The sequence below is a fragment of the Phyllostomus hastatus genome, unplaced genomic scaffold, assembly GCF_019186645.2.
Source record: "Phyllostomus hastatus isolate PE091 unplaced genomic scaffold, TTU_PhHast_1.1 phas_contig_38, whole genome shotgun sequence".
Taxonomy (NCBI): Eukaryota; Metazoa; Chordata; class Mammalia; order Chiroptera; family Phyllostomidae; genus Phyllostomus; species Phyllostomus hastatus.
Genome location: NW_025333869.1, coordinates 26,054,417 through 26,078,989, shown reverse-complemented (window position 1 = coordinate 26,078,989; position 24,573 = coordinate 26,054,417). Strand labels below are relative to the sequence as shown.

The 24,573-nt window shown below is 53.5% G+C and overlaps 1 protein-coding gene across 3 annotated transcripts in view; it reads left to right on the top strand.

The window, feature by feature from the left end:
• The first annotated feature begins 2,339 nt into the window (after positions 1-2,339).
• ADAMTS14 (ADAM metallopeptidase with thrombospondin type 1 motif 14) overlaps positions 2,340-24,573 on the top strand; it is an 88,913-nt gene continuing 66,679 nt past the window's right edge. For 2 of the 3 annotated variants that reach the window (XM_045842433.1, XM_045842435.1), the window contains exons 1-2: positions 2,340-2,703; positions 4,330-4,781. In XM_045842433.1, coding sequence (XP_045698389.1) covers positions 2,376-2,703; positions 4,330-4,781 — 780 coding nt within the window. In that variant the 5' untranslated portion in view covers positions 2,340-2,375. The remainder of the gene's footprint in view (positions 2,704-4,329; positions 4,782-24,573) is intronic. The other variant, XM_045842434.1, reaches the window with a different exon arrangement.

Below are 24,573 nucleotides of genomic sequence, written 5' to 3'. Positions count from 1 at the left end.
TTTGCTCTCATGTTGCTTGGGACAGAGTACACTCTGCATTTCCACGGGACTCTAGAGTTTATGTCCGAGACCCCAGTGATCCGCATGATTTTCCCTTTGACGGAGACATGCTGCGGCCCACAGGGGAACAACTTGCCCCAGTCACGTGGCCTGCACTTGGCAAAGCCCAGCCTAGAACAATCTCCTGACTGCTACTCTTGTCTCTCTCTCCCACTCAGCACTAGACTCTGGGTTCTGATCCCAGTTCTGCTATGAATGAGCTGTGTGACCCGGGACCACTTCAGCTCTCTGAACCTGCCTCATGAATGCACTGGTCCCCAAAACCTCAGTGTCATTTCGCTCATTCCACAAGAGCTGCCTCTTGGGAGTCCCTGGGCCTGGTGCTGGGGCCGTGAGGATGAAGACTCCAGCTCTCTGCCCACGAGGCAGGAGCATGGTCCGAGTCCAGCTGCTGCAGGACAAGGGGCCTGGCCCTGAGTGGGTCTGCCTAGGGCCAGCTGTAGTGTGCGGGGTCTGGACTTCGTGTAGGAAAGATTTCACAACAGGAGTCCAGGTGACTACGAGGATACACTTATTAAAGCTGGGGACAGTGAAACAAGGAAGGGCTTAGCGTACAAGGAGCAACAGGAGAGGCTGGGCTGGGCTGCCTTAGCTCCCTGGGAAGTTAGAGAAAAGAGGGCCTTGGGCACAGGTTCAGGGGATTAGCCTGGGACAAGCAGCCAGCTGCCTGCTGCCTTAGAGTTTAGGTGTCGAGTGCCTGTGAAGGAAGAAGTGGGGGAAGAAGAAGGAAAAGGAAATGGCGTGGGCTGCTCCCCAGAGGGAGAGTCCACACCCTAGGTCTGGGGCGGGAGTATGGATTTGGCAGAATATTCACCAGTTCTTCAGGTGTGCTCCTCTGATTGGTCAGTGACAGGGCAGAGGGTCTTTGGTTGGTTGGTTCTGGCGTTGTCCACCTGGTTTTGCTGCTTTTCTGGGCCTGGAGCTGAAGTACATCTGAGGCCTAGGTGTTATCTCCAGGGAGGAAAGGAAGAGAGGTTGCGCCGGGGGAGCGGTCCTTGTTTTCCCAGTTTTGCCCCCATCAGTTTTGACCATCTCACCCGGCTGGTCAAGTGCTTCACCAGTTTGTTCAGCTCTCGTCTCAGTTTTTCTATTACACTTGCCGAGGAATTTTCCTCACTTCTTACTATTCTGTCTCACAGCAAGGCAGGAGGTACCTCTCGTGGGGAGAAGAGGGCAGGAACCCAGGCCTTTTCTCAGGGGACTCAGGGGTTCCCAAGAGCAGTCTGGTTAGAGACTTTCCACCACAAGTTGGCCTCCCTTTAAGAAAGCCCACAACACAATGTCTGAACTCAAAAGCATAAAGATTAGGGGTCTTTATGCACTTTACACAAAGATTCTTTATTCCACAGTTCTTTAAAAAAAAATCTCCAATTCCCTCCTCTGGATTGCTTGGAATACAGTTCATTTGCAAATCATTAGGAACACATTCACAGAGCAAAGCCAGAGAGCAGAGCAGGAGTTGGGCCGTTTGCCTGACTACTGAGCTGGTCCTGGCAACCCACTCTTGTCTCTCTGACTCGTGGTTTTTCCCACCTATGGCTGTGTGGCAGGTGCTGCTGGTGCCAGGGGTGGACATCAAGAGCAGTTATGTATTGGACACAGGCTATGGGCTACAATTAACACCCACTGCACAGATGAAGAAGTGGAGGCTCAGAGCTAGGGTTTCAATCAGGGCTGTCTGACTATAAAGCCAGGGCTCTCACCTCACGGCGTGCTGCCCTATTCTTCTTGACTGGGACACAGGCCAGTTACTCTGTGCTTGGGGCCTAGGACGCTGTAGTCTGCAAAATAGGTAGCCCAGGGGTCCTATTAGCAGGAGATAGGAAATGGGTGAACTTGGGCTAATAGATCCCAGGAGTCCGAAGGTTAGTGGGAGCATCATGGAGACATTCTCTAGGGGGTGCTCTCAGTCTTCCCACTCAAATGCAGTCGGTCATTCCTGCTGCCTTGTGGCTCTGGAGAGCCATCCTGGGGTCAAAGCAACAGGAGCGGAGGAGCCAGGGAAAGCGGCTACAGGCTGTCACTCCGGGGCAGCCAGGGCGCCTGATGGGACCCTCGCCCCAAATCCTCGGAGCCCCAGCTGTGGCTCCGCGTGGCACTTCCGATCCGGCGGGGCCGCATGCAGCTGCACTCTCCAGCACCGCGCCCCGCCCCCGAGCACGCAGCGCCCCCTGTTCCGACCCGCGCCCGGCCCCGCCCCACCCCGCCAGTGTGCCCACCCCTGGCCCGCCCCGCCGCCCCATCGTCCGGTCCCGCGAGTCCCGGGGCGTCACGGTGCGGGCAAACCGATCCACCGACAGCTGGCACCGGAGGCGATGGCACGTCGGCTGCTTCGCTCTCCCGCCGGCAGCCTCGGGTGCCCCGTGCCAGCTGTCCACTCGGCGGCGCCGCCCCGGGGACCGGGAGCGGGAGGGCGGGAGGCGACGAGGAGGGAGGAGGCAGCAGCGGAGGAGGCTGGCCGGCCGGCACTCAGGCAGCCCCGGGTGAGCCCTAGCCTCTCTCGTAACGCTGAGCTCGGGGCTCCGGCGCCTGCCCGGCCGGCGTTCCCGCGCGGCCACATGGCTCGGCTCCGCGCGCTGCTGCTGTCCTGCCTGCTGCCCCTGCACTGCGCGCTCTGCGCCGCCGCGGGCAGCCGGACCCCAGGTGCGTGCGGGCCGGGCGCGCTGCAGCGCGTGGGTTATGGGGTGCGCGCGGGTCGGGTGACCAGCGGTGCAGAGAAGCTGGGTAACGCGAGGGTGGGAGACGGTGAGCACACGGGGCTAAGCTCTCTTTTCTTCCTCTGTGTCACCGACCCTGTCCGGCGATTTCTCTAACTTTCTGGCACAAGTTGTGGAGACAGACCCCAGAAGAAGATTTGGGAATACAAAGCCTCTTTTAGGGGATGCACATCTGTCTCTGTGGTTTTACCCGCTCTGCCTTACTCTTTCAGCGTCTTCTGTTTCCAACTACTATGCATGTGTTCGCATGTGTGTGCTTGTGTGCAAGTGTCTGTCGCACACACAGAATCAGGCTGGCAGGTGTTACCCCACACCCCAGTGAGCATGTCTGTACAGAAATACGCACCCCTCTCCCCAGCATTGTCATGCTCTCTGCAGACACCCTGACACGTGCAGACCAGACACACCCTGCCTTCACCTCCCTGTGTAGGATACCCTCCTGGTGGCTCAGAGCATGGGAAAGTGGCTTCCGTAATTTCCAAGCAGGGCGGTTGCTTATCCGTGAGCTCTGTTCGTGTACGAAATGGATCCATCTGGCTGAAGTCTTGGGGTTACTTGCTCTAAGGGGTAAACAAGAGCAGAGTTGGCACTCCCCCCACCACAACTGCCTTAGACACGGGGGATTTTCAGGATACATCTCTTTCCAGGTTTTATGAGCGCTGTGAAGGGAGCTAGGGAGGCAGGAGATAGAGCTGTGCGGACATGAAAATTCCTCCCAGACTCGTATCCATGAATCACCAGGCCTGGAAGCCAGGGAACTGTCATTTCTGCCTGGCTTGGCTTGGGCTCAGGGAGAGCTGTGTGAGGACGGGGCCGCTGGCACGCAGCCCGGAGCATGGGGCCGTGACCTCACACTTAATTCGGCCTGAGTGGTCAGGTCACCCCATGCATCTTTTTTTATTTTTGAAGATCTATACTTACCCAGCTTGGGACTGGGCCACGGAGAAATCTCAGCAGCCACTGTGCTGCTTAAAAAAGTTTTCTTTCTAAACTTGGAAAAATATAGAGCTTGTACTCCCTCCCTCCCCTCTCCAACTCCACCTTTCTCCTTGACACGTGCCCAGGATCCCCTGGGTTTCTAGGTGTGTTTGTTTTGCCAGCTGCGCTCAGGGAGCTTGGCGAGGAGGGTCTTACCCCAGGCTGGTCTGGTGACTTCAGCACGTTGGGAATGTTTGGGCAGACCCTCTCTGTGCCCTGGGGGCTTGCGGGGAATTTCTGTGCCTTGCTCGGCACCGCAGTACCCAAGGTTGGAAGGCTTGTTGCTAGAGTGACAGGGCTCTGTTTGGCATCATTTGTTTTCTTCTGCTAACTTGGAAAAGCACCTAGGGACTCCCGGAGACAATTTAGACCCACAAAGTGCTTGAATACGATTCATCCGGGTGCAGAGATCCGGGGGCTCAGGAAGCAGGAGATAGGAAATGGGTGAACTTGGGCTAAGGGATCCCTTCAAGGTGACACTCAGCGTGGCAGATTGCTCCCTGCCCAGTGGGATGTCTGGCTTTCCCTTCCCTTTGCACAGCCTGTACTGAAGTGACTGTTTGTTTACCTCCAGCAGGGCTGCGTCCCTCCGGAAGGCTCCGTGACTATGGTGTGACAGTGCCCTGCAGCACAGATTTTCGGGGACACTTCCTCTCCCACGTGGTGTCTGGCCCAGCAGCAGCCTCTGCAGGGAGTGCGGCAGTGGACAGGCCACCTGTACCACCCTCACACTCAGGTCACCTCCGGGTGGCCCGCAGCCCCCTGCACCACAAAGGAACTGCCCCGCCCCCCGGGCCTGGCTGGGCAAGGCGCTACTCCCTGTACTTCAATGTTACTGTTTTTGGGGAGGAGCTGCACTTGCGCCTGCGGCCCAGCCGGCGGCTGGTGGTGCCCGGGGCCTCTGCGGAGTGGCAGGAAGACTTTCAGGAGCTCTTCCGACAGCCCTTGCAGCAAGAATGTGTCTACACTGGGAGTATCACGGGCATGCCGGGGGCAGCTGTTGCCATCAGCAACTGTGATGGATTGGTAAGGGACAAGCGTTTCCTCAAGCCTCCTTTTGCCCCTCTCCCCAGGCCCCGGCAAACCCCAGGCCCTGGCGAACCCCAGGCCCTGGCCAACCCCAGGCCCTGGCTAACTCCAGTCCCTGAGCCTGGCATACCTGGTTTTCTTCTCAGCTCCCCTGTGTGTGGGACTCCTGTGGGCAGGTGGTGTGGTCTGGGCATGCTGCTTTCCACAGAGAACCCCGCATGCCCTGCTGGCACCAGCTTTATGCTCCACCAGGTGGGTAGTGGCCCAGCTAGGATGATGCCTTATCTGGTTCATCCCCTCACCATCTGAAGCTTACCTGGTAGGGGTCTCTGAGCCCAGACACATGCAGGGGGGAGGAAGGCGGGCTGTGCTGGGGTGGATTCTTGGCTGTGCTGCTTACTAGCCGCAAGGCTTTGGATAAGTTACTTACCCTCCCTGTGGTTCTTTCCTATGCCCAAAGTGAGGGTTTCTTTATTCTGCACATACTTTCTTCGTGCGTCCTGTATGCCCAGCCCTGCTCAGGCTCTGGGGGCTACAGCAGGGCCTGAGGCGCACACAGTCCCTGATCTCCTGGAGCTGAGGTGCTGGTGCTGATCATGGGACCCACCTTACCGGGCAGCACGGTTGGTGGCACCTGCCTGGCACGTGGTCAAGCCTCTGTCAGAATTAGCTGCTATTATTCTTACTGTCACGTGCCCCGCTGTCTCTGGCCCCTGAGGCCAGCCTGCTCTTCCCCATGCTCTGCTCTGTGAGTTCCCTCTCTCAGCATCTGCCCCCTCCTCCCAGGCATCACAGTGCAAACCAGGAAGCCACGAGTGGCTTCTTTCTTTCTCACACTCAATTCCCTCTGAATCTTGGTCCTTTCCCGTTTCTTCCTCAGGGTGTCAGGCTGCACGCGCCTGTGCTGCAGCTTCAGGGCAGTAGGCGCTCTTTCTGTGGCGTGTCCTCGGTCAGGTATGAGCTGCTGTGTCCCAGGAAAGGGTCTGCGTGCCCCCCTGCCCTGCACCTTCAGGAGAGGGATGAGTCCCATGAAGGGAGGGTGGTCTTTCTTTTCTGGCAGGCTGGGAACACTTCCCACCATCCTCCTACCCTTCAGGGTGTCTTCCTGCTGAATGTCACGGCCACCTTTGTCTAGACCAGTGCTTCTCAGTCTTTCTTTCATCACGCCCTCCACCCCTGTGGCCAAAGAGCCTTTTTAGACATTTTTCCTAATTGCTGCCTCCATAACATTTTAACACCATAGATATCCTGAAGAGATGTTTATGAACTATATGTGTATCTGTGCTTTATATATAAAGAGTGATTTTTTTTTGCCTTTCAAAGAACCAGGCATTGCCTGTTGGAGCAATGGGGCCCCCGTGGAGGGGCATGGTCTAGGCAGCAGCTGGTTCTCAAAGTTGGGTGTGTTCCGGAATCAGCAGGGATGCAAGAGTTCCGTGCAGCAGACTTTGAGAAACCCAGGGTATGAGGACAGCTGAGAAGGCCAAGACCTTGCCTTGGTGCCAGGGGGAGCCTCGGCTGCAGGGGAGTCTTCAGTCGTCCTGCTGGCTAGTGCTGTGCTGTGGCCACAGCTTTTGGTTAAAAATCCAAGGCGACGTTTGGAATCACCCAAGGGATGCAGCGTCTGAGCAGGTGGAGAGGGAGAGCGCTGGTGTACACCAGTGGCTTGGCTGAGCCACATGAACTCTTTCCACAGTCATCAGGCGGGCAGGCTGTCGGCTGTGCGGTGACGGGGCTGGGTCTGCCACTCCTCTGACCGCCTCTACAAATGTGCACTGGGGACCTGAACGGAGGCGGTAGTGGATGGTCATCACCGTTCATGAGTAACTGTCCGCACCCTTTACATCTGAAAACTTCCCTGTTGTTGAACTCGCTCAGCAGCCCCTTGGTAGGTGGTTAGTGACTGTCAGGTGAAGCAGGGATCGGGGTCACGAAGGAGCCTGACCCCTGTCTCAGCACCCATGAATCAGAATCACGTGGCCACAGTCCGTGGTGTACAGTGACCGATTGCACTCCGGTTGTTCGGGGTGGGAGGCTGCTGGGCTGGCCTGGGGCCAGGCATTGCTCAGCCGATGTTGTGGGCTTTTGGTGGCCTCTGAGTAAATGTCCCAATCAGCAGTGTGACCTGGGCAAGTCATAGCCCATCTCTGGGCTTTACTCTCCTCATTTGTCCAAAGAGGGGTTGTGTTTGATGCTCCTTGGCATTTGGAATTCGATTCAATGGGATATTTGCCGAAGAGGCCGAATCAGGTCTCGGAGGCTGCTCCGTGGATGGGCTTCCCTCCGGGACTGAGGCTCGCCTGGGTCCCCTGCCGATGGTGAGGGGTAAATATGGACCTCACAGGGCTCAGCCTCAGGTTGGGCCCCTGTTTACACCAGGCCAGGGCCTGTGCCCTCAACTGTCTCCAGAGGCCTGTCCCTCAGTCTGGATCCCAAGGCGCCTTCCCCTCCAGGCCCCAGAGGGGGCCCAGCCCAGCACAGCGGCCTCTCAGGGCCGAGCTGCTCACTCCTGGCCCTGCAGAAGCCTGCCCTGTGAGGGCGAGGGGCTGTTTACAGTGACCCAGCCGAGCCGTCTTTGGACTCAAAGGCTACAGGGCAACATTTCGATGATAAGATTGAACTCTGCATCTTCATGTGGCCTCTGGATTTTAACCTCATTTTCTTGAACAACTCAAATGCCGAGGTCGTTTGTTCCAAAGAAAATACATACTGAGCATGGGCTGTGAGCAAGGCCCACAGAGAGGTGTAACAAAACGAAAGTGACACATATAATAATGGCAACAGGAATGCGTCTCTCTCACAGCCCGGGCGTAGCATGCACACAGTCCCGGCACACAATCCTGGCACACGTACTACCAGTTCACCGGTTAACTTCACTCCCGTGCAGAGGCGGAGGCTGAGCCGTGGGGAGCAGGTCTGAGGGAACGCAGGTAGCCCGCAGCAGCACAGGACCTCAGAGTTTGCAAAGCCCTGCAGTCGTGTGCGCGGTGTGGGCAGGTACTGTTGTTACCCTGCTTTGCACAGTCAGGTTTCTGCCCTCGAGGAACTTGGGTGCTAAGCCGCGGGGACCCCAAAAGTAGATTCACCATTACCTTGTTGGTTTTTCGGAACACAGTGGCGTGGGTACTCAGGAAATGGGAGTGGTTATTATCCATGGTGTCAGAGAAGATGGTATTTGAAGTGGGCCTTGAGGGATGGGCAGGAGTTTGCTGGGTCTGAAGGGTAAGGCAGAGAGAAGAGGGTGCGCAAGTGAGGGAGCCCATGCTGGACGGGGCCAGAGAGGGGACCCGAGAAGAGGCGCTGGGCAGGTGGGCCTTGGTCTGACCTGCAGAAAGGGTAGGATGGGAGAGGGAGGCCAGGGAAGGGGTGCAGCAGCCTGCTCTCTGACAGAATCTGGCTGAGGGTTGGGAGCCATGGCTGTGTGGCCCTGGGCAAGCTGCCTCCCTTCTCTGGGCCTCACTTGCCTCCTATGTGTATTGCAGAGGTGGAAGTGGGTGACCTCAGAGTCCCGTCCAGCTCTGGCGTTGGCACTTTGTGACACGTGGCAGGAGTTTAGTAGGAGTTTGAAGGCCCTTGTAAACCCACAGACTCCTCCCTCCCCATCGGTCCTGGGGCCCACTCTCTGCCAGGACTGGGCTGGGCTGTAGGTGCTGAGAGGAAAGACACCAGTCCTGAACTTGGCCCTCACAGCTGAGCAGACCTGCCAGTTGTGAGACGGTCTGAACAAAGCCCTCTTGCCATGCCAGCCTTGCAGCCATGTGGCATTTCAGCTGCTCTGGTGAGAAGCACTGTGTCTAAACTGGCTCGATTCTCATTGCAACTGGAACTGCACTGGGGGCAGTGGATGTCATCCCCTTCCATTCTTTTGCCGTCCGAAGCATCACTCACCAGTGAGTGCCTGGCGCAGACACCAGGAGGGTTCTGTGCACTGCGGTTAGTTCATGCCTCAAACTGAGCAATGGGCACTTGACCTTACTTCCCGCCTGCTCTTCTGAGGGGTCTGGTGTTATAGCTGGGGGGAGGGGTGGGAGGGATCCAGGCCTGAGGAAGCTGGGACCACTGCCCCGGATGAGTCTGTAGGCTAACGGGGACTCAGATATAAAAGCTGACAAGTTAAAATCCTGTGTGAGGCAGCACAGAAGGACCCATTTGTTTTGGTTAGGGCATCCAGGAAGACTCCTCAGAGGAGGTGGCACTGGCTCAAGACTGTGTACATATTGTAAAGAAGGAAGAAAGTGCAGGGCTATGGCCAGCAGAGAGAACAACTGACTCGGACAAGCTTGAGGATGAAACAAGGGGTGTGGGGAGGCCAGGTTCTGCTGCAGTGTTGCTTCTGGGGGCGGGGGTGGCAGTCAGACCCTCAGGTTCCTGATTAAGAACATGCCCAGGCAGCAGTGGTGACCTCTGCTCCTCGGGGAGCCTGGCCAGTCATCACCACAGTCATCGCAGTGCTCCCCTGACCCCCAACCTCCGGGGGCTTGTGGGCAGGGAGCACCTGGGAGGACCCTTGGCTGGGGGTGGGGGGCGGAACAGCCCCTCTGCTAGTGATGGTGCCTCTGAGTTCTGGGGGGAACATGGAGGACTGAGGGGGGCAGTTCTTTGTGGGCCCTGCAGGTGCTCTGGGGTACAGGGATGAGGTGAGCAGGTGGGTCCCTGCCTCTCGGGGGCCCTGTGCTCACTGTGCCCAGCTAGGACCTGGACTGCCCAGTGTCTCCTCCCTCCTGGGTCCCGGGCCTTTCTGCCCTGCGCTGGGGTGGTGAGGGCTCGGGCTCGGGCTCGCCGCCCCTGTGAGTCACCGCCTCGGTGCGGAAGTAGCCGCACGTGTAAGATTTGTCATCATCTGGTTTCATTTTCCACCGTCTGCAGATGGTGTGTTTTTAGCAGGTTATGCTAAGTGTACCTCCAGCAGACCGTGTGGACGGGGTCAGGGAGACCGAGTCCCAGACCAGCTTCTTACCTCCTCTCATGTTGTGCGGTCACAGGAGCTCTCTGAGCCTTGGTCCTCGAGTTTTTAAAGGGGGGTTATGGTGGGTAATGCAGGGGGTGGCTTTGGAGAGTCTGGGGATTGATGGCCACAAAGGTCAGGGCTGCTCTTTGGGCGATGAAATGTTCTAAAACTGATTGTGGCGGTGGTTACATGACTCCGTGTGTATGACCAAAAGCCATTGAATTCTAGAGTGTAAATGAGCGAATTGTATGGTGTGTGAGTTATATCCCAGGAAAACTGTAACAAAAAGTGCCTGGCCCACAGAAAGGCCAATGGCAGTCACTGTTAGTAGTAATCAAGAGGCGACAGTTCGGGGCGGCAGAAAGTGTGGGGTCTCTTTGTCTGATACAGACCCGCTGTGTGGCCTTGAATAAGTTTCTAAACCTCTCTGTGCTTACAGATGAGGTGCTCCTCATCTGTAAGGAGGAGAGAACAATCAAGAGTGTCCAACTTTTTGGCATCTCTGTGCCACACTGGAAGAAGAGTTGTCTTGGACCAAATATTAAAAACATTGCAACACATAATCACAAAAAAACCTCATCATGTTTTAAGTGGATTTATGACTTTGTGTTGGGCCGCATTCACAGCCATCCTGGGCCGTATGTGGCCTGCGGGCTGTGGGTTGGACACCCCTGGTAGGGCTGTTCAGAGGATTAAATAAGATAGTGTAAAAAGTGAAGGGTCTGGTGTATGGTGGGGCCTTAAAAATGGGGATATTATTAATGGTAATGCTTATTACTTTCTTGCAATAATGGCTACAGTAATTACAATTATTGTGAATAGTGAAAAACACTAAAAATACTGTCAGAGCCCCTTGTATCGCAACAGTGCGTAGATGTGCGGCTGAGGCCACCTGTGGTTCCTGGGGTGTCCAAAGCCTGCTTTCTCTGCTGCGGCGGCCTTCTCTGCACAGTGGGTCAGACAGTGCTTGCTCAGGGTATGGGGCGGGACTTCCACAACTGGTCTGGAATGCGCAGGTGCCTTCTGGGACGGGGGTGGGGGGACACCGAGAGGTGCTGAGTGGAGCACTTCGGCCCTGGGAGCGCAGGGGTGAAACTCAGCCCGCCCTTCCCGTGCCCCTCGGTTTGAAGAGAAGGCCAACCCACAGCAGACGGTGTGAAACAAGACGGGCCGCACCGGACTTCCCTGTTCCGTGGAAATGCCGGGAAGCACCGTGCACTCAGCGGGTGTCCCAGAGGTGGGTACCAAGGAGGAGGTGCTTCCTGGGAAGGAAGGCTTCCTGGGGAGGGGCCGTTTAGGCCGGATTTTTAAGCATCAGTAGGAGTTTTTAAAGCCAAGAGGTAGGAATTATAAGCAGTCTTCAGGGAAGGAAATCCTGTGTCTTCACGGGGTGCAGGGAATGGCAAGTCACCCAGCCCCCCCGTGGGAGAAGGGGTGCGGTGAGCATGCAGTCTGGGGAGTGTCTGTCTCAAGATGGAGCTCAGACTCGCCCCTGCGGGTGCAGGGGGCACAGGAAGTCGGTAAAAGGGGCCACACCAGTATTCGGGGAAGTGTCTTTTCTGGTGCACGCCGGTGCGGGGTTGGCACCGCAGACAGACCCGTGGCTCCTCGGCGTCCTTGCGCCAACACCTGTCCTTGCTCTGGGGGCTGCTCCTGGTCAGCTGTGGAGTGAACGGGCTGTCCTGCAGTCCCTTTGGGAGCCCGGGCTCTGCTCTGCCCTGCTGTCCAGCCCTGTACTTGGGATGTGGAGTGGGGGGTCTGGAGTTTAAGTGGTGCCCCCACGGAGCCACTGCGCTGGCCTGCCGCTGCACATCTCGGACCGCAGGCCGCCTGCACTCACACGTCTGTGCTGAGAACCTGGGCAGGGGTGGGGTGTCTGGCCCCACATTAGTGTAGGCCTTGCCTCCTTCCCCCACCTGCATCTCCAGCCTCGACGGTGGTCCCTGCTATGCAGACCCCTGCCACCCCTCCAGCCAGTTCGTGCCTCCCTTTGTGGCCCCTCTGCCTTGCTCATTCTGTTTCCACCTCCCATGGTGCCTCCCCCTTCTCTCTGCTTGAGGCATGTCCCATCTTGGCCATCTGGTTCTTGGAAGTCAGACACGTGCCTCACATCTTTGCTTTTCTCCGAGCGCTGAGCACAGGGCCAGGCTCATGGTACACAGGGGTCCCGACTCCAGTGGCTGCACGAGCGGGGAATAACATAGGGAAGAGAAGAGGGCCAGCATGAGCAGGGGAGGGGGGACCGGGCAGACGGGAGGGGACAACGCCCTCTCTGAAGGGAGTGCCAATTTGGCATCGAGACACGCATGAGTGTTTTAAGGAGAAATCAGAAATACGGATTTTTTAAGTAAAGTGGTCTATTCTTTAAGCAAAGCGCTCTATTTTTTAACACAGCAGGTTTGGCTGCGGGTTGCGTGCAGGCAGTGTGAGCAGGGCAAGAGAGCGTGACCGCTGGAGCCAGACCGCCTGGGGTGAGACCCAGCCCTGCCCCCACTGCTGCGTGGCCTTGGGCAGCTTCCGATCTCTCCGGGGCTGGGCTTCCTCATCTGTACAGTGGGGACTGTACTGGCGGCCTCTTCATGGAGTTGTCGTGTGTGAAGGGCTGAGCTCAGTGCTCGAATCCTGCAGCGGTGGCAGTTGTCCCTGTTAAATGCTGTGGCTTCACCACTGTGTCGGACGGGACGGGTTGGGGGCGAAGAGTCGGGAGCACATGAAGCGCTGCCTTGGCGCCTAGAAAAGTGGGGGCTTTTATTGCTGTGGATGGTCTCTTGGCATGCATATGGACACTGAGACAGAGCTCACAGCAGGTTCGTTTCCCTATCCCTGGTCACCCAGTCCAGCACTCTTGGTTCCCAGGAGGCCCCATCCCGCCCGGCCTCTGTCTGAGTGGACGGGTGGTTTTCTGGGTCCTGGAGAGTCCTTCCGCCTCCGAGGTGGTCGGGTCCTGCAGACTCCCAACAACTATGTCTTGCTGGATTGATAACTTATTTATGATGCGGATAAAAGCCAGACATTGCCTCACTGCCATTCCTCCTGGGCAGAGCCAGCCTCCCTCCCCAGTGAGGGGTGGTCTGGTCTGGGGTCAGGTTTTATTTTCTTCCCTGGCATCTTCCAGGCCACCTGGAGTGCTGGAGAGTGTGCTAGGGGCTGCACCTGCCTCCCACCTGCCTCCCAATGTCAGTGTGGCAGCCCAGGGTGGGCCTCGGTGAGCACCCAGGGAGTCTCTGTGTTCCCCGGACCCTGCAGTGGGAAGTTCCCAGACCACCTGCCGGGCCCGGCATTCCGTTTTCAGCATGAGGGCCTTGCCCTGCCTCCAAAGCCTTAAGAAACAACAGCGGCGGGGACTCTAATAGCCACACTCACAGGCCGCCTCAGCCCTGGCAGCTCCAAGGAGCTCCTTGTCAGCACAAATAATCCTCGGGTTTGAGAACCTCCAGTGGTGAATCCCAGCGCAACGTCCTCACGGTCCACCTGCCCTTTGGCCTGAGTGTGCGCAGCTGTGGCCCAAAGAGGCTGTGGAGGACTCTCAGTCCCCTCTTCACTTTCCAGACCAGAAAGCCAAGGCATCGGGGAAGGGAAGAGACTCACCCAGGGCTGTGCCGTGGGTGATTGTCAGGGCCGACGGAGTCTGGGTGCCTGACTCCCAGTCCAGTGCTCTCCCAATGGTCCCACGTGGCTTCCCTTCAATCAGCAGAAAGGCCCAAGTAAATGGGAATAGCGACTCAAGGCCACAAACCCTGTGGTGGCCAGTGATGCGGTGGCGGTGGCAGTGGCTTGAGAGCAGGATGCTAATGAGATTGGTCCAGTGGTTGCCCTGTGGGGGTGTCCTGGGAGTCCTTGGGGCTGGGGCCCCAGTGGGGGTGTTTACAAGGCTCCCACCGTGCGGGTCATCGTTTTCCTCCACTGGGAAGCCAACTGAGAAAATACAAACGTCATCAGCCCCATTAGCGGGATCTGAGGCTCAAAAGGAACTTGGTGTTTCTTAGCCCCAGTCAGCACTGCTGAAGTCTGATCCGTTTTCCAAACACTGCAGGGCAGCAGGCTGCTCTTGTGCATACAGCACTGGTCACGGATGTTGCAGAACCCGCAGTCTCACTGTCTTTTGCTTTCCGCAGCACGGCTGAGCAGGCCCCTGTCACAGAAACCTCTGACGGCGGGACGCTGGTCAGGACGCAGTTGTCTGACGCAGACCCTGTTCCCAGTGGGCCGCTTGAAGCTCTTTGTCAGCTTTTGCTTCTAAGCCAACCAAACATTCATACCTTTGATGTGTCCAGAAAGCACCCGTGCCCTCAAGCCACCCCAGCCCGCAGCGGAGGTTCATTTCCGCCCAAGAGGCTGGCAGGAGCTCACGCGCCCAATTAGCTCCTCCAGCCCAAAGAGGCCCTGTGTGCCGTGGCCCAGCAGGCTGCCCGCCTGGGTGCGTTGAGTGCTTAATACTTTGTCACCTCATAATTCACAGTCCCTGGATGGGGAGGCTGTAGGTAAAACGTGCGTTCCCTAAGCCATGGCCACATTTAGTGGGAAAGCAGAGCTTTCATTAAAGGCCGCGTGCCCGAGGGAGTTTGTTTTGGAGGTCTGGCGCCGAGGATGCTTATTTAATGTGGTTTGGTTCTGAAGGCGGCGCTCTGCGTGGATCAGTAGTTGTCCTCCTAAAGCACATATCTGGAAGAAGGAAGGACAGACATACCTGAACAGAGGGTAGAGCACCCACCAAGAACCCCTGGGGGCACAGAGGAGGGAGGGAGGGAGGGAGGGGGGTGGGAAGGGCATTCCTGGTAGAGCTCGCAGCTGGGGCAAAGGCCTGGGACCGGGTGAACACCTGCGGTTCTGGGTGCTCAGCAGGTCCCTTGTGGGGGTGGGAGCATTTTGTGCTCTTAATTCCAAAAGGGAAACAAACAGGGCTTGGCACGAATAGCAACTGCTGGGTGGTCCGAACTGCCCTGCTGCCTCTCCCGGTGATGCTTGTGATGGTCGTGGCCTCTAACCGATTTCCCTGCTGCTATCCTTCCCCAGGACCTCCCGCAATACCCCTTGGGGAGCAGCCGAGCAGGCCCTGGGAGGTATCCCTCCTCCCGGTCCTCTGGGCTCCTGTGCCCTCCTTTGCTGGGACACCCCTCCCCAGATACTGCCAGCACCTGCCCCTCTTCTTCCTCAGGCCTTTGCTGAGGTGTCACCTTCTTAGTGACATCTTCCCTGACTCCCTTATTTAAAATCTCAACCCTCAGTTCTCTATGATGAATTTTTCTCCGTAGCTATTTCCATTTGGTACCATATTTTTACCTGTTTCACCACTTGGCAGAACATTAGCACCAGCGAGGAGGACTTTTTGGCTGTGGCCCCAGCAACGAGAACGGCCTGCTCAGTGAACATCTGAAGAGTGAGTAAGTGGCTGAGTAGATAAGCAGTATTGCAGACGGAGGTTCAGAGAGGTAACAATGAGGAGTCCGGGACCTGGTGCATGTCCGAGGGGCCGGGATGCGTCATCAGTGGCTGAGGGCTCGGCGCTGATGAGCTCTGATGAAGTGTCCCAGTCCTAAGGAACCTGAAAAACAAGCTGCGGGTGCCGGCCCCTGGCAGGATTAAGGACAGTAGGAGGCCTCATTTTGATGGTGGTCCCCAGCCATTCTCTGCTCCTCCCCGCTGTGCAAGGGTATGGCGAGGCCTGAGGGGATGTGTTGTCAGGCGTTATTCTGTAGAGCTGGGCCCTGCACAGGGATTCAGGCGGCTGGGTCTACTCCTTTTGGTCCTCCTGTGCTCACCCATCTTCTGTAGGGAACTCTCCCCACCCCACGCCCCCATTCATCACTCCTTGCAGACCTGCCATGTGTCAGACTACGTGGGAAACATTTTTCATGCCTGATCTCGTGTGGGGAGGCATGGTTTAAAGCCACATCAGCACCCCGCTGGGCCAGGCTGATGGATCAGAGGGGAGCCCTGGCTGGACCATTGACCTGGGACAGGTGACCTCAGCCTTGGGAGGGACGAGCTGCATCTTTCTTACTCTAGAGCCGCCCCACCATCGGCTTGTCTGCTTCTGAGGAGGAGGGTTCAGGCTGCAGGGCCTCGACGCAGGGGGCCGCTTCTCAGCAGGGCCTGGCAGCCACCCACCTTCTGGCACGTGAGGAACGCTTCCTGTTTCCTCGTCCTGAAGCTACCGCCCCTGCTGCCAGGACTCTGGGCCAAGCAGGGGGCCAGGCAGTGCTCCCAGCCTGTGCTTGGTGCGCTGTGGTGGTGACAGAGGGAGAGCCTCAGAGCCACGTGGCTCCTGGGCCGGGAGAATGGAAACTGGGTGTGGCTGCCAGCCTGGCAAGGTCTGCTCTGGACGCTGGCTGGGCTTGAGGGCGGGGGTTTGCAGCAGGAGGGGCGTCGCCGACACCTGCAGTGTGAGGCCCTGCCCTGCCCTGGGGTCAGCAGCCCTGACACTGGAGGTGGGGTCCTGAAAAGTGAGCACCTTTCTTTTAACAATGTTTACTGAGCTTTTGAAGACCTAAGCAACTGTGTTTTCTATGGGCCAGAGATGGAATCAACCACCGCCTTCATCTTCATCATCATCAGCAGCATCCTAGAGGTACTGGCTTGGGGACTTCCCAGCTGGGGTGGCTGTGACATCATTGGTTTGCTACTGGTGGCCTAGCAGATCACAGTCCCCCTTCCCCACCTGGCTCAGGGAAATTTTAGTGAATTTTTCTTTACTCACAGTGGAATCACACCTTGAGGAGAGGAGATGGGTAGGTTCTAAGGCAGCACCTAAGGCCCAGACCACCTGGGGTCCAGATGGTCCTTGGTCACGCTCAGCCTGGGGAGATGCTCACAGCGGAAGAGGTGAGCGTGAGCCGGCTGGTCCAACTCCCTCCCTGCAAGCAGCCTCTACTCCACTTTGCAGGGAGGTTGGATGACAGAAGGAGAGTCACATGTTGTTTGCCTGTTTTTAAAAAAAAATTCACTTAAAATAATTGTTATACAGGTATGACTTGCTCGTTGTAGCAGGCAGGCAGACGCTCCATGCAGGCTTGGCTTTCCTTCTCAAGTGGGGAATTACAGAAAACTTAGAAAAGACCTAAAGGCTTAAGGAGAGGAATCGAGTACTACTTTGCCACCCAGAGGCAACTCTGCAACATGGGGTGCGTTTCCACCAACCTTTTATCTGTGTGCACTCTTTGTCGCTTTTAAAGTTACCCTGAACCAGACTTCTGGGCCAGATGGAGGCATAGGCAGACACTCTTCCCCACCTGGAACAACCATAAGAAGGATCACAACTGACCTCAAAACAAAAACTACCCAGAACTTCGAGAAAATAGAACTGTATGGAAGTTCGACAACCAAGGTTTCAAAGAAGACATATTCATCCAGATGGGTAAGAGCAGCAGAGCCGAGCAGAGAGGATGTGGTGTGGCGGCCCCATATTCACATGTAGTGGATAAAAATCGGGACGGATCCCTGGGTAGTGGATGGTCCCAGCTCCCGGCCAGACCGTGCAGCCCAGGGCTCCTGTGCTAGGAAAATAAAGCCTCATAACTTCTGGCTATAAAATGCCAGTGGGGGTCAGGGCGGTGGAAGAAACTGTCGGTGTCTCAGAAGAGTCCGTGTAAAGGGCACACATGGTTCTAGAATGTATGCAAACACACACACTTTGGGAACCAACACCAGGACAACAGCTAGAGGAGAGCTAGTCACATATAGAAAGTAGATAAAGTGACCGGAAATGGGGAGAGTGCCGAGCAAACCTCCAGCAGCCAGGCAGTAGCACTGTCCCCTTTCAAGCCCTCCCTCATGTACAGAGCCACAAAGCAGTGAAGCAGGTTGCCCAGCCCTGGCAAATACCCGAGGCTCTGCCCCCCACACTTAACAGGTGCACTAAGACAGGGGGTCAATGCAGCTCTACCTGATACACAGAAACAAACCCTGGGAGGCTGCCAAATTGAGGAGACAAAGAAATATGGCCCAAATGAAAGAACAGAACAAAACCCCAGAAAAAAAAATTAAATGAAAAAGAAATAGCCAACCTATCAGATACAGAGTTCAAAATACTGGTGATTGCCCTGGCTGGCGTAGCTCAGTGGATTGAGCGCAGGCTGTGAACCAAAGTGTCGCAGGTTCGATTCCCAGCCAGGGTACATGCCTGGGTTGCAGGCCATAACCCCCAGCAACCGTACATTGATGTTTCTCTCTCTCTCTATCTCCCTCCCTTCCCTCTCTAAAAATAAATAAACAAAATATTAAAAAAATACTGGTGATCAGTATGCTCAGAGAACTCACTGAGTATGGCAAAAACATAAGGGAAGAAATGAAGGCTATACTAAGTGAAATGAAAAAATCCACAGGGAACTAACAGTGAAGGGAAGGAAGCCAGGGTTCAAATCAATGATTTGGGACATAAGGAAGAAATAAACATTCAACCAGAACAGAGTGAAAAAACAAGAATTCAAAAAAAACAAGAGAATAAGAAGACTCTGGGAAATCTCCAAATGACAACATCCTAATCATGGGGATGTCAGAAGGAGAAGAGGAAGGGCAGGAAATTGAAAACTTATTTGAGAAAATAATGAAAGAAAACTTCCCTAATTTGGCAAAGGAAATAGAAATACAAGTTCAGGAAGCAGAGAGTGTCCCAAACAATTTGGACCCAACGAGGACCACACCAAGACACGTCACAATTAAAATGCCAGAGGTTAAAGATAAAGAGAATCTTAAAAGCAGCAAGAGAAAGGCAGAGAATTACCTACAAAGGAGTACTCATAAGACCATCAGCTGATTTCTCAAAAGAAACTTTGCAGGCAAAAAGGGACTGGCAAGAAGTATTTGAAGTGATGAAAAGCAAGGACCTACAACCAAGATTAATTACTCTATCCATCAAAGCTGTCATTTAGAATGGAAGGGCAGATAAAGTGCTTCTCAGATAAGGTAAAGTTAAAGGAGTTCATCATCACCAAGCCCTTATTATATGAAATGTTAAAGGGACTTATTTAAGAAAAAGATCAAAACTATGAACATTAAAATGACAACAAACTCACAACTATCAACAACTGAATCTAAAAGACAAAAACAAAAACAAACTAAACAAACAACTAGAACAGGAACAGAATCACAGAAGTGGAGATCATGGTTATCAGCGGGGAGGGGGAAGGGGGGGAATGGGGGAGAGGTACAGGGAATAAGAAGCATTGATAGGTACAAAATAGATGGGGAGGTTAAGAAAAGTATAGGAAATGAAGTCAAAGAACTTATATTCATGACCCATGGACATGAACTAAGGGGGGGATTGCTGGAGGGGAGCGGGGTACCAGTCAGAGGAGTGCAAAGGAGGAAAAGTTAGGACAACTGTAATAATATAATCAATAAAATATACTTAAAAAATAAAGGTAACCCTGCTAACCATAAAAAAATAAAATAAAATTACCCCGAACCAGCCTGTTCTCTTGGTAAGGACTTTTCCCCTTAAGGATGCTCAACCACTGGTATTTTTTCCTGTTTACAGGCAGGGAATTTGAGCAGGTCAAAGCCAGGCCACAGTGGAGCCAGGAGTTAGAGACAAGCTGTCTTGTGGTTCCAGAATGTTGCTCCTAGCACTCCCGTTATGAGTCACGGGGGCTCCCAGCACACTTTGAACGATAGTCATGGTACCCATGCAGCAAACTCAAACGCGTGCCTGGTCCTTGCTGCCAGGTAGGACCCTTCGAGGTGCTCTGTATATGTTCTCAGAGCAAGCGCACAATAGGGGTGTTGTAACCCTGAAGCACAGGGAAGTTAAGCGACTTACCAAGGTGACATGGTCTGAGTAGCAGAGCCCGGGTTCTGGCTCTAGGGTCTCTGCATTTACCCACCACATACAGCCACCACATCACCCCTCCCCTGAGAAGGATTCTTGCTGCAGATGGACTGGGAGCAGCAAGACTGCAGTATCCTTTCACCCAGCACCTCTCTGGGTCGGGGCCTGCAGAGGTTATAACCCTAGGAAGTGAGGCCAAGCGGTCATCCCAGATAACTTCCTCCAGATGGTGGAGGCTGTCCGCTTTCTGATGTTTCTTCCGACCCTTGGGCCTACTCTGGGAGTTCTAATGCTGTCTGTCTGGGGCATGGCAGGGCGTGCCAGTTGAGGACCAGCCTGGCGATTCTCAGCTCCCCCTCCAAGGGCTCTTCCTCCTGCCTATCCCCAAGGCTGCAGCTTGAGATGAATCAGCTTTCAGACTTTCCTTGGCTTGGGCCCAGGCCTTGGCAGCCCAGCCTCTCCAGCAGAGCTCCTGTGGCTTGGGGCTTCCACATCAGTTTTGAATTATATGGAATCTCAGCATCCGCAGGCTTTCATCCCAGCTATGCTGACTCATGCTTTCGTGGTAGTGGGCAGCCTGTGTGCCGTGTGTGTGTGTTGTCTGCCTGCACGTGTGTTGTCACTGTGTGTGTGCTATTTCTGTGAGTGTGTCATCTTTGTGCACATGTGCCATCTCCCTGCATGTGTGTCTTTTTCTCATAGCTCTGTTGAGATATAATTCATATGCCATGCAGTTTGCCCATTTAAAAATCAGTGGGTTGTTATCATATGCACAGAGTGGGGTAATTATGACCACACACAATTTTAGAACATTTCCACGTTCTCAGAAAGAAGCCCTGTACCCTTTTACTGTCACCCCCAGCAAAGGCTGCAGCCCTCGGTGAGCCTGGTTTGTGTGACTTTGGCCTGGATAAAGCACACGGGCCTTCTGACTTGTGCTGTGAGGGTCTCTTGCTTTGCTTGGCCTTGAACAGAACAGCCCCCAGCCCCCAGCAACTGCTAATCTACTTTCTGTCTCTGTAGATTTCCCCCTATTCTGGACATTTCATATACATGGAATCGTCTAATATGTGGCTTTTGGTGATTGGCTTTTTTCATTTGCATAATGTTTTCAAGATTCACCATGTTATAGCATGTGCCAGTACTTCATTTCTTTTTTATTTTTATTTTCAAGGCCTCGTTGTCTTTTCATTTTTATTTTTAAATTATATTTTATTGATTATGCTATTATAGTTGTCCTGATCTCTCCCTTTGCCCTCCTCCACCTGGTGCCCCCACTCCCTCAAGAAATCCCCCTGACATTGTTCATGTCCATGGGTCATGCGTTTAAGTTCTTTGGCTACTCCATTTCCTATGCTGTACTTTACATCCCCATGGCTATTCTGTAACTACCTGTTCGTACTTAATCCCCTCACCTCTACACCCATTCTCCCCTGCCCCCTCCCATCTGGCAACCATCTGGTAACTAACTTCTTTTCTTTTGCTGATTTTAAGAGTTTCTGTCATTGGCATTTTAATTATGATGTGCTTTGGAGTGGGCCTCTTTGCATCTATCATAATTGGGACTCTCTCTGCACCCTGGACTTACCTGTCTATTTCCTTCACCAAGTTAAGGAAGTTTTCTTTCTTTATTTTTTCAGATAGATTTGCAATTTCTTGCTCTTTCTCTTTTTCTAGCACTTCTATAATGAGAATGTTGGACCTCTTGAAGTTGTCCCAGAGACTGTTTATACTGTCCTCATTTTTTTGGATTCTTTTTTCTTCTTGTTGTTCTGCATGGTTGTTTTTTGCTTCCTTATGTCCCAAATCATTGATTTGACTCTTGGTTTCATCCGTTCTACTGTTGTTTGCCTGTAAATTGTTCTTTATTTCAATTACTGTATCCTTTCTTTCTTCCTGGGTCTGTTTTATGCTGCTGAGGTCCTCACTAAGTTCCTTGAGCATCCTTATAAACAGTCTTTTGAACTCTCCATCTGATAGATTGCTTATCTCCATTTCATTTAGCTTTTTTTCTGGAGTTTTGATCTGTTCTTTCATTTGGGCCATGTTTCTTTGTCTTCTCATTTTGGCGGCCTCCCTGTGTTTGTTTCTATGTATTAGGTAGGGCTGCTTTGACTCAGTGTCTTGGTAGTGTGGCCTAATGTAGCAGATGTCCTGCAGGGTCCAGTGACACAGCCTCCCCTGTCACCCAAGTTGAGTACTTGAGGTACACCTTTCATGTTGGCCAAGTATACTCTCTTCTCGTAATTGAGCCTTGATTTCTGTTGGCAGGTCAATGGGAGGGATTTATCTAGGCCAGTCAGCTGCAAGGACTGGCTATGATCACTGACCACCAACCTCCACAGTCTGTGGAGGATCAGCTGTACAGGGGCAGCGTGGTGGTGTTCTGACATGGTCTGTAGCTGTCCACGGGGCGTGCTGGCCTTGGAGGTTCCTGGGTGGTGCAGGCCAAAGTCAGCCCCTACCTGTGTTTTGCCCAGGGCACCATGCCTGAGCTGTAAAGCAATGTGAGGTGGCTGCTACTAGTGCTGGGCTTAGAGATTCTGAGGGGAGCCAAGTTGTGAATCTAATGTGGCTGCCACTAGGGCTCACTGAAGCCAGCTGTTGCTTATTTGATAGGATTTAGGAGCCAAGATCAGTCATTCATATGGAAAAGCAGCTTGGGTGGGCTGGAAATTGGGTGGGGCAGAGCCTCTGAGGATCTCCAAGGCTGGTCACACAGTGTTAGCCCTGTTGATGGAGTCTCAGATATGACACCAGCCAACTGGCTCTGTGTGGGGAAGGTTTAGAAAAGGGACAATGGTCTCTGCTCGCCTTGATGCCAGACACTTCAGTTTCTCCCAGTATGCCACTGGTGCCTTTCAAGCTTCTACCCCAGTGCTGGAGCTCAGAGGGAGTGAATCTGAGTAGATGAGTCCGTGTGTGGGTTCCCCAAGAGGAACTGCTTGGGGCTCTAGCAGTTTTTTCCATGAACTGAATCCCTGCTGAATTTTGCAGCCAAAAGTTGTGGGGACTTATCTCCCTGCTACCGGAATCCTGAACTGGGGGGCCTGGTGTGGGTCTGGGATTCCTTGCTCCCGAGATATCCCTCCTGAATTTTTATCTGTGTGGGTGTTGGACCAGCCTGTTCTGCACTGGCGCCCTTCCTACCAGCCTGGATGGATGTGGTTTCTTTAATTCCGCAGTTGTCAGACTTCTATTCTACTCAATTTTGTAGTTGTCAGACTTCATTCAGCTTGATTTCTGACATTCCTGAGTGATGGTGGTTCTATACGGTAGTTGTAATTTTGATGTGGTTGTGTGAGGAGGTGAGTAGTGTCTGCCTATGCTGCCATCTTGACCAGACAAGTCCCTTCATTCCTTTAATGGGTGAATAATATTTCATTGTGTGATACACCACATTTTGTTTAATCCACTCATCAGTTGATGGACATTTGGGTTGTTTCTACTTTTTGGCTCTTGTGAGTAGTGCTGCAGTGAACATTTGTATAGTTTTTGTGTGGGCATATGTTTTCATTGCTTTTGAGTATATACCAAGGAGTGGAGTTCCTGGGCCATATGGTAGCTCTGTTTAATATTCGAGGAACTGCCAGACTGTTTTCTAAAGTGGCTGCATCACTTTACATTCCCAACAGCAGTGTACAGGGTTCCAGTTTCTCCACATCCTTGGCAACACTTACTATCTGACTGGTTGATTCCAGCCCTCCTAGTGGGTATGGAGGGATGTCTCACTGTGGTTTTGACTTGCATTTCCCTAACGACAGACGATGTCAAGCCCATTTTCACATGCTTATTGGTCATTTGTACGTATTCCTTGGAGAAATGTTTACTTAGACTCTTTTTTTATTTTTAAATGGGGTTGTTTGTCTTTTTATTATTGAGTTGTATGAGTTCTTTATATGTTCTAGATACAAGGCCCTTATCGGAAGGGCAGAGGCTGGCCTTTCACAACCTTATGTGCACGCCCAGCCCCCTCATGTCCATCTTGCAGTAGGTGCTTCCTGAAGGCATAAGGGCATGCTGAGGGTAGAAAGGATCTGGGCCACCTCGGCGAGTTCTGGCAGGAGTGGTGGTCCCAGGGTGTGGGGGTGTGTGGGTGGAGCTGGCTCCCTCCTACCTGTCGTGACTCAGAGACAGTGGCCTAGAATGACCCATCAGAGGTTCTAGAACCTGCAGATTATGTAGGGTGTGGCTTTCAGCTGACCTGACATTGACAGAATGATGGATGGTGGGAGAGATGGGGGAAGGATTTGAAAACACCCAATCTCTGGACCCACCACTCCTCTTGATTTTTAGCTTGAGTGTCCAGGAACATTATGGTGCCATTTTCTTGGATGAGGACGGCTAGGGAGGAAAAGGTCTGCTTTTATTTGTGTTTTGTATTTTATTTAATCTTTATTGTATTTTTTCCCTTTACCCTTTAGTCTCCTAATACTCCTCTCCCCTCAGCAATTGCCATGCTATTGTCCATGTCCATGAATCCTTTTTCCTTTCTGCTCAATCCCTCCACCCACTACCCTTCCCCACCCCCCACTATCTGTCATCCTGCTGTCTATGAGTCTGTCCCCTTTTGCCTTGTTAGTTCACTTTGTTCATTAGATTCCACATATGAGTGAAATCGTATGGCATTTGTCTTTCCCTGACTGGCTTATTTCACTTAGCATAGCATTGTCCAGGTCTATCTATACCATCAAAAAGGTAAAATTTTCTTCTTTTCTTATGGCTAAGTAGTATTCCACTGTGTAAATATCCTGTAGTTGTTTTATCCACTCATCTATTAATGGACACTTGGGCTGCTTCCATATCCTGGTGATTGTATATAATGCTGCACTGAACATAGGGCTGCTTATGTTCTTTCAAATTAGTGTTTTGGGTTCCTTCGGAGATGTTCCCAGAAGCAGGATACCTGGTCAAAAGGCAGATCCATTTTAATTTTTGAGGTATCTCCAAACTGCTTTTACGTCTGCTTCAAAGTTTGGTGTGCCCAGCAGAGGCCGGGGTCTCTATCGAGAAGGCTGTGAGACAGTCCTACGTGTATTCTGGGAGGGGTCAGGGCTGGAGATGTAATTGGGGAG